General features: G+C 38.0%; 1 protein-coding gene across 1 annotated transcript; it reads right to left on the minus strand.

Moving 5' to 3' along the window:
- Positions 1-4812: 4812 nt before the first annotated feature.
- Positions 4813-13398, minus strand: ADGRG7 (adhesion G protein-coupled receptor G7; the record flags this gene model as incomplete). Its single annotated transcript, XM_084201063.1, is given in 9 exon segments — positions 4813-4871; positions 4874-4897; positions 6489-6673; positions 6675-6845; positions 8223-8335; positions 9634-9689; positions 12553-12652; positions 12738-12867; positions 13385-13398. Coding segments are annotated over 9 exon segments (852 nt in total).
- Positions 13399-13821: the final 423 nt, after the last annotated feature.

Here is a 13821-nt window from a genome sequence, read left to right on the forward strand (position 1 = left end):
CATGTATGAGGTCTATGAAGATGCAACAGGCTATTGTTTTTAAGGGTTAATCCTCTGTTAACCATGTGTCCTTTTTTGGGCTTGTGCTGCCCAGAAAAAAGGTGCCTGGATGTCCGTAACTCTTTGTTCTTATTGTCTCATATTGTCCTAATTCAAATTGTCCAAATTATTATTACTCTAATTGTATTACTATTTTTATAACCATTTTATTACTATTAAACTTTTAAAATTTTGAAAACAAGTGATTGGTGTTTTTCACATGCCACTTGTATTACATACCTTTGTACTGATGATTCAGTCCTTTTTCAATCCATTTCTTTATCAAAACAGTGTTTCCAAAGTGTTAACAAGAAACTTCGTTATCCCTAAAGCCCACATATCACAAACTATACCAAAGTTCACTACACTATGAAGATAATTATATTCCACGTGTAGATAAGAGCTGAACTATTGTTCCTGTAATAATTTAGCATATTACCTGAAAAAGATCATTTTAATTTGTTCCATTTCTGAAATTAGGATTCCCTAGATGAAAGAAAAAAAAGCCACTAAATATAATTGGGAGGGACGGGGGGCTTTATGCTGACAGTGTTCTGTATTAAGCAAGAGATGTTCAGTGTTGGCAATAACAGCATTTTATTCACATCTGAAATACTTAGAGACAGGATCTTAATTAGTAAAAGAAGACAACACTTCCAATTCCATACTTCAAATTCTTTGTAGGTTTTGCTTCGTTTTTTGGGATCATATGGAAACAATATTTTTATTTTTCTTTTAAAAGAGGCATTCAAAATTAAATGGGATGTTCTTTAGAGAATACTTTTGGAGAAAAAATATTGGTTATTAGAAAATATTATCACTCATTTAAGGAGTCATCTGCACAGTGCCTAGCAGTGTTCTACAACAGAATCAAGTATCATACTTCCTAAACCACACAAATTTCTAGAGGAGAATTTCTGAAGGAAATTGGAGGAATTGACAAAAGCAAGCATTATACATTGAATTTACAAATAAAAAATGGATGCCCATGGGTACATGAACTTCCTATATGAAAAAAAAAATAGTATGAACTACCTGTCATAAATAACTTCTCTGCTTTTTCTGGAGCAGAAGTGATGAACTTCAGCCTTGCTTCTGGTGTGACTGCTCTTTTTAGAGGTGTATCAATGCTCCAGTACACTTATTTTCTGCTTCATAAGTCAGCATGGATTTCTAAGACATGGAGAACTTTTCAGGACTGATGAAACACTTCTATGAAGACACTCAGAACGTCTCATGTGTAATGCACAGTGCATTTATAATTGCTGCTTGTTGATATAGTGTTTGGTTTCTAATTAAATGGAATTTTTACTTGTGAACGGGAGAGGAGAGCTGCAGTGCATTGGCCATGTCCAGTGGGCCTGGAATATACAAAGGCACAAAGAGAGCAACTTCTGTGTGTCTGTACAGGAGTATAAAGCTGTCATTAGCTCAGTCCTTGCCAAGACCTTGGAATACAAGTAGCACCAAGAGGCTCGGGTGCTGCCTGGCTGCTTTGCAGCCACATTGTCCTGCCAGCACGTGCTCCTGCTCCTTTCTCCTCGTGGTCTCAGCTTATGGTCTATTTCCAGCTACCTGCAGCTGGAGAAGTGTGTCCATCATTCCAGGTACCTGTGAGAGCTGTATGAAACAAACTATGAGCAATGCAGGGTTGTATTTCACGGATTTGCAGGTTTCCAGTTCTGGTTAGGGAAGGTAGACAAGGAAATATTGTCTGAAAAAGTCTGGGTTGATCTGAAAGTTTCCTGTGAGTGTTTTTCAGGCTGTGATTTTGAAACATTTTATGTTTTTTAATGCAGATACAGTGGTACCTGGAAAATGGGAACACTTTGAAAACTTTTGTCTTGAAGAGTGATGTTCTGAAAGTGAACAGAATACAAATCTGGAGTTCCTGTAGAGGAAATGAAAGTGTGAACTTATTTTGCTGTTAAAACTAGAAAAGATTTAGTCAGTGTGGCTTGATTCAAAAAACAACCATAAAATGATTTTTGGTAACTGCTAACAATTACATCAATAACTTGAAGTAAATGAAGTACTTTCAAGAGGAAAATGTAGGTGGTTCCCAACTATAGATGCCTCGTTTGCACATTGTAATGGATTAGTTAGCATGTGTCAGGAGCCTGTCTTAGGATCATGTTATTACTCTCATCTGGATAGGATGAAGATAAGACCTGGCTGAGGATGCCATAAGCATTAAATGTGGTGTTCCATATCAGCAGCACTTCAGTCAGATTCAGACAAAGGGAATAAAGACTTTAACATTTCTATACTGGTTTTCTAAATTCTCATTTCAAGGATTAAACAGGAGAATCTTGAGTAAAAAAAAAAAAAAAAAAAAAGGCTCATGTTTTTAAATAAATGGATCTCTGTTTCCTGCTCATGTCTTCAGTTTTTAATCCTGGGCATAATCTGTCCATTAGTGTGGTATGATCACCTCAGGACTTTTTGCACAGAGTTTGCAGATCTGATTGTAACCAGTGTACAGGCACTCTGTTTTCAGTAGATCAAGCTGACAATAAACAACTTCATGTTTGGGGATGGGTGGATTTTCACTTATTTCTAATTAGCTGTTTTATAGAAAGTAGCCAAGGGCATAATAATGAGGGATCCATTACTCCAAATACTTCATATGACTTATATGAAGGGATGCATTTATAGGAATACAGGGCTGTGGGGGGAAAGAAGAGGCAGAAACTTTCCTGAAGAATTTTTTCAGTATCACTGTGAAAGGCCTCAAGCCGTGAAGCTCTTGTTACTACCCTGGGACTTTTCCAACATTATTGCAGAGGAATTTTTTCCTGCTATTTTTTCTGAAAATAATTTTATATATGATTTGGTGTAAAAGAAGCCACCCAGACAGAAAAGTCTTTCAGTGCTGACCTTGAAATAAAATCCCACCTTGATTTGTACAAGGGTAAGAGTTTTATGTGTGACAAACCAGGACCCATTTCTGAAAAAAAATCTGAATCCCTATAACTGCTTTCTAACAAGTTCCCACCCTATATCAAGCTGTAGAACAAATAAGTCTAATTTTTGTTTTTAAATCTCAATTATTAGTCTCAGAATTGCTAAATATACCTGGGTAGCATTCAAAATGCAAAACTGAAAGCTGAAATCAAAACTTGTTTTTTTCAATACTTATTAACATGAGGTAGCAAATCATCCCAAGCATTGCCGCTACAGAGACAGTGCTAATCATATTTTTCATTAATGAATCCTTTTTATTCCTAGAAGCACACACAGAAAAAGTTATAAAAATCTTTCTCTATAAAAAAGTTATTAAGTTTTTCTCTGTACCATTTAATATCTGAGTTTCAAACTTTCTATTTATTCAGGGCTATATTGCAAAAAGGTATTATTAAGGTGAGTTGAGAAGATACACTTCCCTGCATTTGTTTGATGTGTCATTCAGAGAAGAAATCCAGAAAAATAAATGTAACCAAATTTATCAGACTAATCCGTTTTTGGAGTATGCAGCTTATATATATCTGTTTTCAATTTAAAAGGTGAGGTTTACCAAAGCAATTGAAAATTAGCATGTTAGCTATTATAAGTTTTTTAGAATGCTTATAAATTCATCCAAATGCACTTAATTTTCAACAAAAGAAATAGCTGCCCATGAAGCTTCTCTCAAGCCTGAACAGAGATAAGGTATTTTGTTTGCTCCAACCATGAAAATTGTACTTAAAGAAATGAAGAAATGGTACAAATTTTGTTGAATGGATCAGTCCCATGGAATTAATATAATGAAAGCAATCCTTCTTAAAATAATCCGGTGTGCACTGAGGGCTTGTGACATACAGCCTGTGACAATACATGGAGTGGTGATGTAAAACTGAGCAAGTAAATCTGCTTCAAGCTGCTCAAGAACTGGCATGATGTTTGGCTATGCTGAGAAATTCATAATTTTCAGTTGGCTAGACCTGCTCTTCTGTCACTTTTAGGGATTTAAATTGGGAATAACTGTCATTGAAGTTGAGTGACCCTGCGATCCAAAAAGGGGGATGAAAGTCTGAATACATTCATTGATATGCACTTGAACAAAGTCTGACCCATTGTAACAAATGGAATTCATTTTCTGCCTGCTGAAAGTATACATTTCTTTAAAATAAAAGATTTGTCAAAAATCTGAGTTTGTGACAAGAAGGCCTGAGCTGGTGACAAGAGACTGAGGAATAAACTTGCAAAAACATGCCACCATCTGTAAGGGGGACTGTGTTTACATTTCCTGAACAAGTCTGCTTTTCTTTCATGTCATCCACTATTGCCAAGCTACATTGTAAGCCTGATAGCCTGCTTTGGTGTGTGGGCACTACATACAAATACAATGAATACCTATTCCAGAAACACAGGGCAAATAGGAATATAATTATTATAGCCAGATTTTAAATACATGTGAGGTATGTATATTTCAGTACATTAATTTAATTAATTTAATATGTTTAATGTAGGTACTGAAATGTAGTTATGCACTTAAGTGAAGGGGTGGAATATCAGTAAGGCTGAGGTGTCTGTAGTTTGCATTTCAATTCCAGAGGACTGCACAGTGTTGTAGAAGGATTCAAAGCAGATGTAGATCCAGTACCCTAGATCTTTAGTAAGGAGAAAATGTGTTTCTTTCTAGTGAATATCTAGGTTGAGTAAAGAGTTTTATTTCTTTTGAATACTTAGAAGTACAAAATAGTATTCCAACAATACATCTAGAATTGTATTAATAACAAGCCATCACAAAAGACATGGGATAGATAGCAAGTGTTGTAATAATACGTGGACTTAAAATTCTTCCTGTCGGTAGTTTAGAGCTTTTCCTTCTCTGTCAGTAGCTGCAAGTTTATTGCAACTACTGTGGCAGGGATTTCTAATTAATAAATGAGACATTAGCAATTTATTGTTTGGTTGCAAAGGCATACCACCCTTCCACACAAAGAGCTTTTTGCCTCCTGAGTTCCATAGATTTCAAGATCTATGTTTCACCTGTACTAAGTTAAAGGGGTTTTCTGTAGCCTAGACTGAGGGTTTGAGCAGTATTTTTCTGAGGACAGCTCATAGCCATGACTTGTTGATTTTTGCCAGCAAAGAGCTTCAGCAGAACTTCCTGAGCCAACACCTGTGGTGAAAGAGCAAGACCCCTCCTGGGCTGTAGTGGGCTTCCTTATCACAACTGTGCAACCCTACATTCTGGTCAGCAGTGAGAAACTAATTTGGGAACATATTGTATCAGACAGCTTTGCATTTCATACCAGATTGATGCAGAGTGTAACTTTTGCCTTGCAAGAAGCTTGGCTGTCAGGTTTGCCTTCTCAATCCCTTTGCTTCACTTCTTGTCTTCTGCAACTACTGCCTACCAGTTCACACTAGGCAGCACATCTCATGGGGAGGAACCTCATGCAAAACTTCTTATCCTGGTAGTAAACATGCTCCTTAAAGTTAATTCCTTCTTCATCCCTAAGAGAGACCTTGCAGATTGCCATGCACTGACTGTGGTCTCAAAAGAGATCCAAAAGCAGTGAGTCAGAATCATGCTGGTTTGGATGTGTGTAACTTGTCACAGGACACACAGAAGAACATAACGCTGTGCTGTCATTCAAATACATATGGAGGGAGCACAGTGCCACGTAGCCAGGCAGCATTTCCTGAACTTTTTCTGGATTGCATGTGCAATCCAAATTCTAAATGTTTCCAAGGAATTGTCTCTACAAATGCAAGACGTAATAATGGAACAATAAGGGTTGAAAACTGCTTGGTGTGTGCCATCAGAAACAATACAGCACAAAAGCTGAATCCACAACATGGAAAATACAGGTGCCCTGTATTAGAAGAGTTTCTTGAAACAGGCTGAGATTTTCACTTTACCTTGTCAGCATCTGTCTGAATTTTCCCATTGGCTGGGTAAGTTCTCTGAAAGAGAAAATGAAACATTCTCTGAAAGTGAAACATTCTCTGAAAGTTTCCTTTCAGTTTGCAGTGTTGCTTCTAACTGCTGTACTGACTTTAGAATGTGTTCTTTGCTTATTAATAAATAATGTATAAAAAAATAATGTCAGGCACTCATTGCTTTTGGATGTATTCAAAGCTCTGACTAGGAATCACTAAATGAGGAATTTAAGTCCACATATGCGGTCACCATAACTGAAAGATTTTTTACTTAGTTGGCAGAAGCACATTTTTGAATGCTTGATTACTGTGAACATTTTTCCTGCAGCCAACAGGCCTGTGCTGCTGTGCCAGTGACCAGGTTTTCAGTTTCAGTGCTTTATCAGGTCAATGAGAACAAGCTCAGGTTATACCAGTAACGTGAGCAGCAACAGGAGATTATTAAATCACGTGGCACTAACCCAGAGACAGAGACACTGATTCTACTTGCTCTCTGCTGATCTCCTATCTTTACAACTCTCCCTGGATGTACTCTGTACTATAAAAGTTGCCATGTGGACAACTTTAAATCTTACCCCGTCCAATTACTGACATGGTCGTGAGGAAATGTCCAGGCAGTGGCTTCATGGCTCTGAGCAGCAACAAGTACAACAGTGCAGAACTGAGTGCTGACCACAGGAATAGTGCCAACAGGAAACAGTGCAGCAGGGCAGCCACAACCCTGCACCAGGAGTCTGTGGGAGTATCCACCCTGTCAGAGTAAGGTGGCACTGGTGGCAGCATAAGGAAGGTATTGCTGGTAGCATCTGGTGGTATCGTTGCTGCACTTTCTGGAAGCTTGGCTTTCAATTCCAGAGATGAAGATGTTAAAAATGAGCACAGAAAAGCAGAGACTCACTAACATCCACTTTACAGATAAGTTTTGAGTTTCCCTATTGGTAGAAATATGTTTAGGAGAAAAAAAGAAGAGAAAAATGAGAAAAATTCTGAAACATTTTCTCATTTTCATTTATATTAAAAGCAAGCTAGAGAGGAGAAACTTTAATACAGACAGAAACTAAACAGTAACTTATTTGCAGAATTACACCAACATTACTCTCAGACAGCTTAACAAATCCATCAGTTTTGTCTGACTTTGACTAGAACAGAGAATATCCAGCACTTTTTTGGACTAGGCCATGACTGACAACAGTGTGGGATGTACTTTCTGCTCTTTTTGGAATCTTTTTCATCAGAGTTAAGAAGTGAGTTAGCCTAAAACAAGTATTTCTAACCATCCTCCAAAGTGCAAGAGAATACTAAACCTCCACTTCCAAACTTTGTCCTGTCTCTGAATCACAGAATCAGTTAGGTTGGAAAAGGCTTCCAAGATCATTGAGTCCAACCTATGACCAAACACCACCATGTCAGCTGGACCCTGGCACTGAGTGCCATGTCCTCTCTTTCCTTAAACACCTCTGGGGACAGTGATTCCACCACCTCCCTTGGCATTATATATAGTATATATACACTATTTTTATCTTTTTATCATTAAAATATATATATATATATATATATATATATATATATATATACACACACATATATAATATATACATATATATTCATACATATATACATGTATATACACATACATACATATATATATGCACACACACACATACATATATATATATATATAAAACATTATCATAAATAAATACATTTAAAAGGCAGAGGCTAGAAGCTCAAGGTTCAGTCTTAAAAACATGAACCTTGATGGAATTGTTCCAAATCTGCATTAGTGCAAGCAGGATGAGGAACAGGCATTAATCTGTTATAACTTCAGCTCTGCTGGCATGACTTCCCTCATTGTTCAGGGGGGATTCACAGGACACCATTAATCACGGGCATGTCCATCAAGAAAATTTGCTGCAATTGTGTTTGTAGTAAGTCATTCACAATAAAACAGTAGCACAAGCTAGCTACTGCCTAGGAAAAGGGATAACTGGGTGTAGGGGGAGGTCACGCTGCTGGTGGAACACTGTGACACATTTTTAAAGCCTAGAATTGAGATAGTGAACTGAAAAGCTCAGTGTGTATCACAGACCTGTGTACTCTGGGTCTGTGCTGTCAGTGCCTGACCAGGTGTCAGTGAGCCCCAAGCCATGCTGTGTGGCTTAGCTATTTTTGAAAATACCATTTGCTAAACGATAATATTGCAATATGTTCTAAACTGGCTCCTTTTAATTGTTTTCCTCAAATTACATACAGAACAAAATATTGCAACTTAGTGTAAAATACTTATAGTTTGACATCTTCCCTCTTACCTAGTGAGTATTTGAAACAAAATTATAATAACCAGACCAGCCATGGACAATTCAACACCAATATAAGAAATATAATCCAAAAGCTTTTCATATTTATATTTTATATGAAATGCCCCAAAAAACAATTGTATCAGTTATATGAGATGAGAAGAGATACATTTATTTTTAAAGTTTTGGTTTCTGGTTGCACATAGGAACAAGAATGTTTCAGTAAAGTTAAAATTGTTGCTAGCTACTGCCAGAATTTTTAGGTCCCACATAATTATTCTAGACCCCAAAACTAGGGAAGCTTGTGAAAAACACTAACAAGAGATTTAACAATGCCAATCAAATATTCATCAAAATAGCAGATTAAATTATTCATAATAAAATGCAAGGTGACAAAGCAGCTTTTAGCTTTTCATACTGGTGAGCATTCTGAATTTTGACTTCTTGGTCTAAGGTAAGATATTACAAATAATTATAAGTTGAAACCAGTCTATGTTTATATAGTGACAATAAAGCAGCAAGTAAATGTAAATATATTCAGTGAAACAGAAAATGCTGTTGCCTTTGCAAAAACAGATTGGAATCTTATTTAGAGAATAGTTGGTTTGTGCAAAAAGGACATGCAAACATAAAGAGAAATACAGAAACAAGTAAATAGTACAAATTTGGAAATGGTGTTCTGTGAAGACAGTAAAAATGAACTGTGAAATGCTGGCTAACTGAAGTTAGTGACCACAGATATGTGATTTTATCCAGGGTGTGTTTTGTTTAGAGAAGCTGAAATAAATACTGAAAGAAAAACAAACATCAGAACCAGGCAGTCATTCCTAAATAGTCTTGTTGGTAAAAGAGGGCAATGTATAAACCTTTATGGTTGAAAGCTTAATATTTACAGAGCAAGTGCTTTTATAAACATATAAGCAAAGGGAGTAGTTAATGCTAAATCCTCTGAGTTATTTACCCAGCACAAGGCAGTGCCACAGCTAGCCCAGACTCCAGGAAGCTCTACTCTTCACCTGGGAACACTCCAGCCTTTAGACAACCCCTCTGACCACCAGCTGCTGCAACAGAGATGCAGAGCTGGAGGCTGCAAAGGCTGAGCAAGGGGAATGAATCAGGCCAGCCCTCCCCTGCTAAGGAGCTGCACAAGCAGCTGGGCACAGCCACAGGTCATGTCAGAGGGAGCCAGGACTTGCCAACACATTTGGCTATTCAGCAGCTTGGGCACGACTTGCCCAATTTGTCAGATCTGCCACGGGGCAGAAACAAGTACATGGAGACACTTTAAACTGCTGTGCATTCTGGCTTGAGTGCACCTATGCCCTTGTATTGCCATGCTGGTCTTAGAGTTAGAAACAACCAACCAAACAAAAAAATTCAACAACCTCAGACTCTTCCCACTGAAGAAAGGACAATGCCCTACCATCAGAACAGCAAAATTAGTGGTGTGATTCCACCTGCATCGTTTACAGTGTAATCCTAAAAGACACAGGCATGACCACACAGCTGCAGCTCAGATGTGTCATACTAGGGATTGGGATTGCAAGGAGAAAAAGTGGCTACAGAGGTTTGCAGATAGGCACCAGCAAACCCTGTGAACTGACAGTGATCTGATTTTGAAAGGGGAGCTGACAGCTATTAAGCAATATATGGGTTTCATAAACCTTATGAATGATATCAATAACAGCATAATTTGGCATTTTAAACTTACTTTATGTGCCTTTCTCAGTCAAGATTGCCAATGAAATGACCAATTCCTGTGAATTATCCAAGTGACCAGGATTCAGGCTTCCACTGACTAAGCATTAAAGCACTGCCAGTTGAATCGTGTAAGCCAAACAACAGCTTCCAGGTTTTGGTGGCAGTGTTAATGCCAAGCAGAGCTGAATCCACACTGGAACAGGAAGCAAACAATGATAAATGGAGTGGCCCTTCCCTCCCCTCCTGCAGCACAGTGGTGCTCATGCACTCACACATCAAATGACATGCAGACATTTTCAAACATACTTTGCAGGATACAGCAATTAGAACTACTTTTAATGAGCAACAAGCAGCTGGGAGTGCAAATAAGAAGTGAACACAACCATTCATGGGATTAAGTAGTTCAATTAAAAACTATGAATAAAAATAGGAGTAAAAAAGTTTATTTCAGTAATTTCCTTAGAAATGACACACTTCCTGGATCACTTAGCTTTATGGTTCTATGGTGATGATTACTGATCTGTCATATGTATGTGTTTGAGCTCAAAAACTTTGTTAAATATTGTAAGAAGCAGCCAATTAGTGTTTTCTGGAGAAACCATGGCAAATTTGAATACATGTTACCTAAAAATTCAGGGGGTTTGGCAAATGGACACTCACATAAGAGCACTGTCTACAAGAAAGCAGTGACATCTGCCATCAGTTCCTGGTGGAGGAAGTCAAAGGACAAAATGGTTTTATCTGGAAGCAGGGGTTAAAAGATAGCATGAAAAATGAACATGCCCCACATTAATATGTGTGTTGGGCTGTGCTAGTCATGTTGACTTTTTTCTTCTTTTCCAAAATGTTGGTTGTCTTCTGGAGAGAAAGACTGTCCTCCACAGACCTGTTTTTTTCATTCCTGATATGGGAACTAATGCACCCTAAGACAAATCCACTCTGGTATTCCTATGACATTTTATGGAATACACTTTTGCTCACAAATGTCCTAGTTTAGCAGCACAGAGTCAGCAGTATCAGCTGTTACACACAGAAGTTGAAGAACATTTTCTATGCCACTTGATCTAAACACAAGAAGCCTGCACTATGCTCGTGCACACATTCAGCATTTATAGATTTTTGCTTAGATTTTTTTCAGAATCCATATAAGTAGTTGAGAACACCTGCTATTCCTATGAATGTCAAGATAGATCTTCAATTTTTGCTGAGGTGGAGTGGGAAAATAATTGTTACCCTTCTCTTAAGGGGGAAAATACTGGTAAATGAGAAAAATAATGTCCTAAATCCTAATATATGCACACAGTCCAGTGGCCAGACTTTTAATAACACTAAATAAGAACTAGTCACACCAGGGACAATTACTGTTAGTGCAAAGTCAGAAAATAAGAGACTGCCTGTCTTTTTGCTTTCAGATCTCACTTTTTGACTGGTTGGGGTTTTTTTCACATTTCTACCAAATTAGAGTTCATCTATGTGATTTAAATCACTCATCTGAATTGTAGCTTAAGTGAGGAAGCAAAATCCAGGATTATGTAATAGGATTTGTTATTGGTGTTATACTTTTGACTTAAGATCAAAAGAGACTGATTTGATCTCTAATCTGATCATCAGGTGAGACTAATGTAACTGCATTTCTACAAAATATCACAAATGTGCACTTATTATGGAAGAAATCTGTTGGGACTTCTTTTAAGACAAACTGTGCATTTGATATCTATCTGTCTTGAGGGGAGTGTTATGTTATACTGGCATTATGATAAAGGCTTTTATTACATGATCATACTGTTTTTCCACAGTATTGTTTTCTGAAACAGTGAACAGAAATGGCAATGACCAGTTAATGAGTTATTAATTGATTTTTGTTGTCAGTGCTGGGTGTGTGAGGTTTATCTCTTCACATCTTTTTCTAACCCTGGTGAGATAATTGAATTATTCATTTCCCTGTGAGCTTCTATTCAAATTATGTTCATCATTATGTTGTCTAAGTGCTCTACTAACCTCACCTTTGTTATGGTGTTGTGATGTCTCAGTGTTACTGACACTACACTGAAAGATTGAGGACAAGTCTGCTGGTTTCAGGTGCCCGGTGTGAAACTCTTGTGATGTCAGAGAAATGCACATATTTGAAGCTCAGCAGAAGAACTATAATTTTTTTTTTTTTTTCTCCTGGTCAATACCAATTTATCCTCCAAGCACTGCAGAATGTAAGTGATAGACATCTGGAAAAATCCCAAGTGAGTAATCCAATTTGCAGGTGTTAGGATGTGGATGTCCTGACTGACAAGTAATGGGAATTTTAGTTGAAATGGTTCATGTCTTCAGATTTCAGGCAAAGTAAGTATGTACTTGTTCTTGATCTCAGTGTTTGTAGAGTTATGGTCAAAGGTTCAACACACCCTCAATTTTAGAAAACAAAACAACAGAAAAATCACAGACTCCAAAAGTATTCCAGCCATTGCATGTACGTTTGCATTCTATAAATAAGATTTTCCAGCTCATTTGATATTTGCCTTTCTTGTACCAGGCATCAGCATGCATAAAAACCAACCAGCTAAGGGGTTTTTTCCCCCAAAGGAGATTTTCAGTGAATATTCATTAAAAATTTTCCCAGCTGCAGTTTTCAAAAGAAGAAAGTGCTTACTTAAAATGTTGAACAGTATCTGAACTTCGGTACTGAGGTCACCAATAAGCCCAGGAGCATTTTCCTGTATTTCTGGTTTTGTTGACTGATACTTTCCCAGCTGTATCTGCAACAATTAGCAGTGTATGAGTTAGGATTTATGATTCATACTGGTGTTCATTCTGTCTAGCTAAATCCAACAACACACAGGACTTACTTCTCTGTGCCAAAACCAGAACCATAGAGGAGCTGAATTTCAGTGGAGCAGACTGGATTGCAACATTGGGCTGTGAGATGGTACCAGTGAAAGAAAATTCCTCCATTGCTTTCATGAGGCTGCATCAAAATAATGAGTGGTTATTTGTTATTATACAGCTATGAGTTCAGTTTCTGAGCTTCCTCCCTGATTTGGTTCTCTAGTGGTGTCACAAACCGTCCTTATTGACGGATTTCGTGATGATTCGTTTCCAAAGGATTTCTCAGTACAAAATACCAACATGGCAAAGGGGGTTTGCAGTAACAATCAAAACAGTGTACTTTATTGGATAATTACAGCAAAATGCATGTGAGGGAAAAGAGGGAAATCATATGGAAAAGTAGGGGGGTAAAGAGAAAAGAGGAGGCTATAGCTACCGCCCGTGGAAGCGACGGGGTCCTTCAGGGTCCAGCCGAGGTTCTGTCAGTCGAGGAATCGTTCCAAGCGCAGGGAAGATCTTCAAATTGGACTAGCTAACCTGGGGGTTTTTATCCTATGGAGGATTGTGAAAGAGGGTGGGAAAATAATGCAATAGTTTCCTTCTTGGTCCAATAGTCCCAATAATCACTACCTGCAAGCAAACATCACAGTCTGTACCCGCAAGCAGGCATCACGGTCTGTTCTGTTCCCCCCACCAGTTCCCCCCAGGTTTCAGTCTCAATTCTTGGGAAGAAAAGGAGTTTTCTTTATGTTAGGGTTTCATGTCTCAGTCCTTGGAGAAGAGGCTTCTCCCATCTCAGTCAGTCAGTCACAGTGGTTGCAGAACAGATGAAGGGTCTTCTGTGGGGACCACCTAAAGGTTATTCCAGAAAAGAGTCCATCCAAGCTAAGAGGCAGGGAAATTCCAAGGCTTGTTGTTGCAAAACGGGTCAAGGCGCTCCTTTGCACAATTACTTGGCAGGCTGGGAGTTATGTCTCGGCCTTGTAAGCTTGGCAGACTTTCATCAAACCTGGATATCAAACAGGATCTTTTGGTGGTCTCAGTTTCTGTCCTTTTTCATCATGAAAATCATGAGACAAATGAGAGAAATTTC

The sequence above is a fragment of the Fringilla coelebs genome (genome assembly GCF_963513975.1).
Source record: "Fringilla coelebs genome assembly, chromosome: 2".
In the NCBI taxonomy this organism is placed as follows: domain Eukaryota; kingdom Metazoa; phylum Chordata; class Aves; order Passeriformes; family Fringillidae; genus Fringilla; species Fringilla coelebs.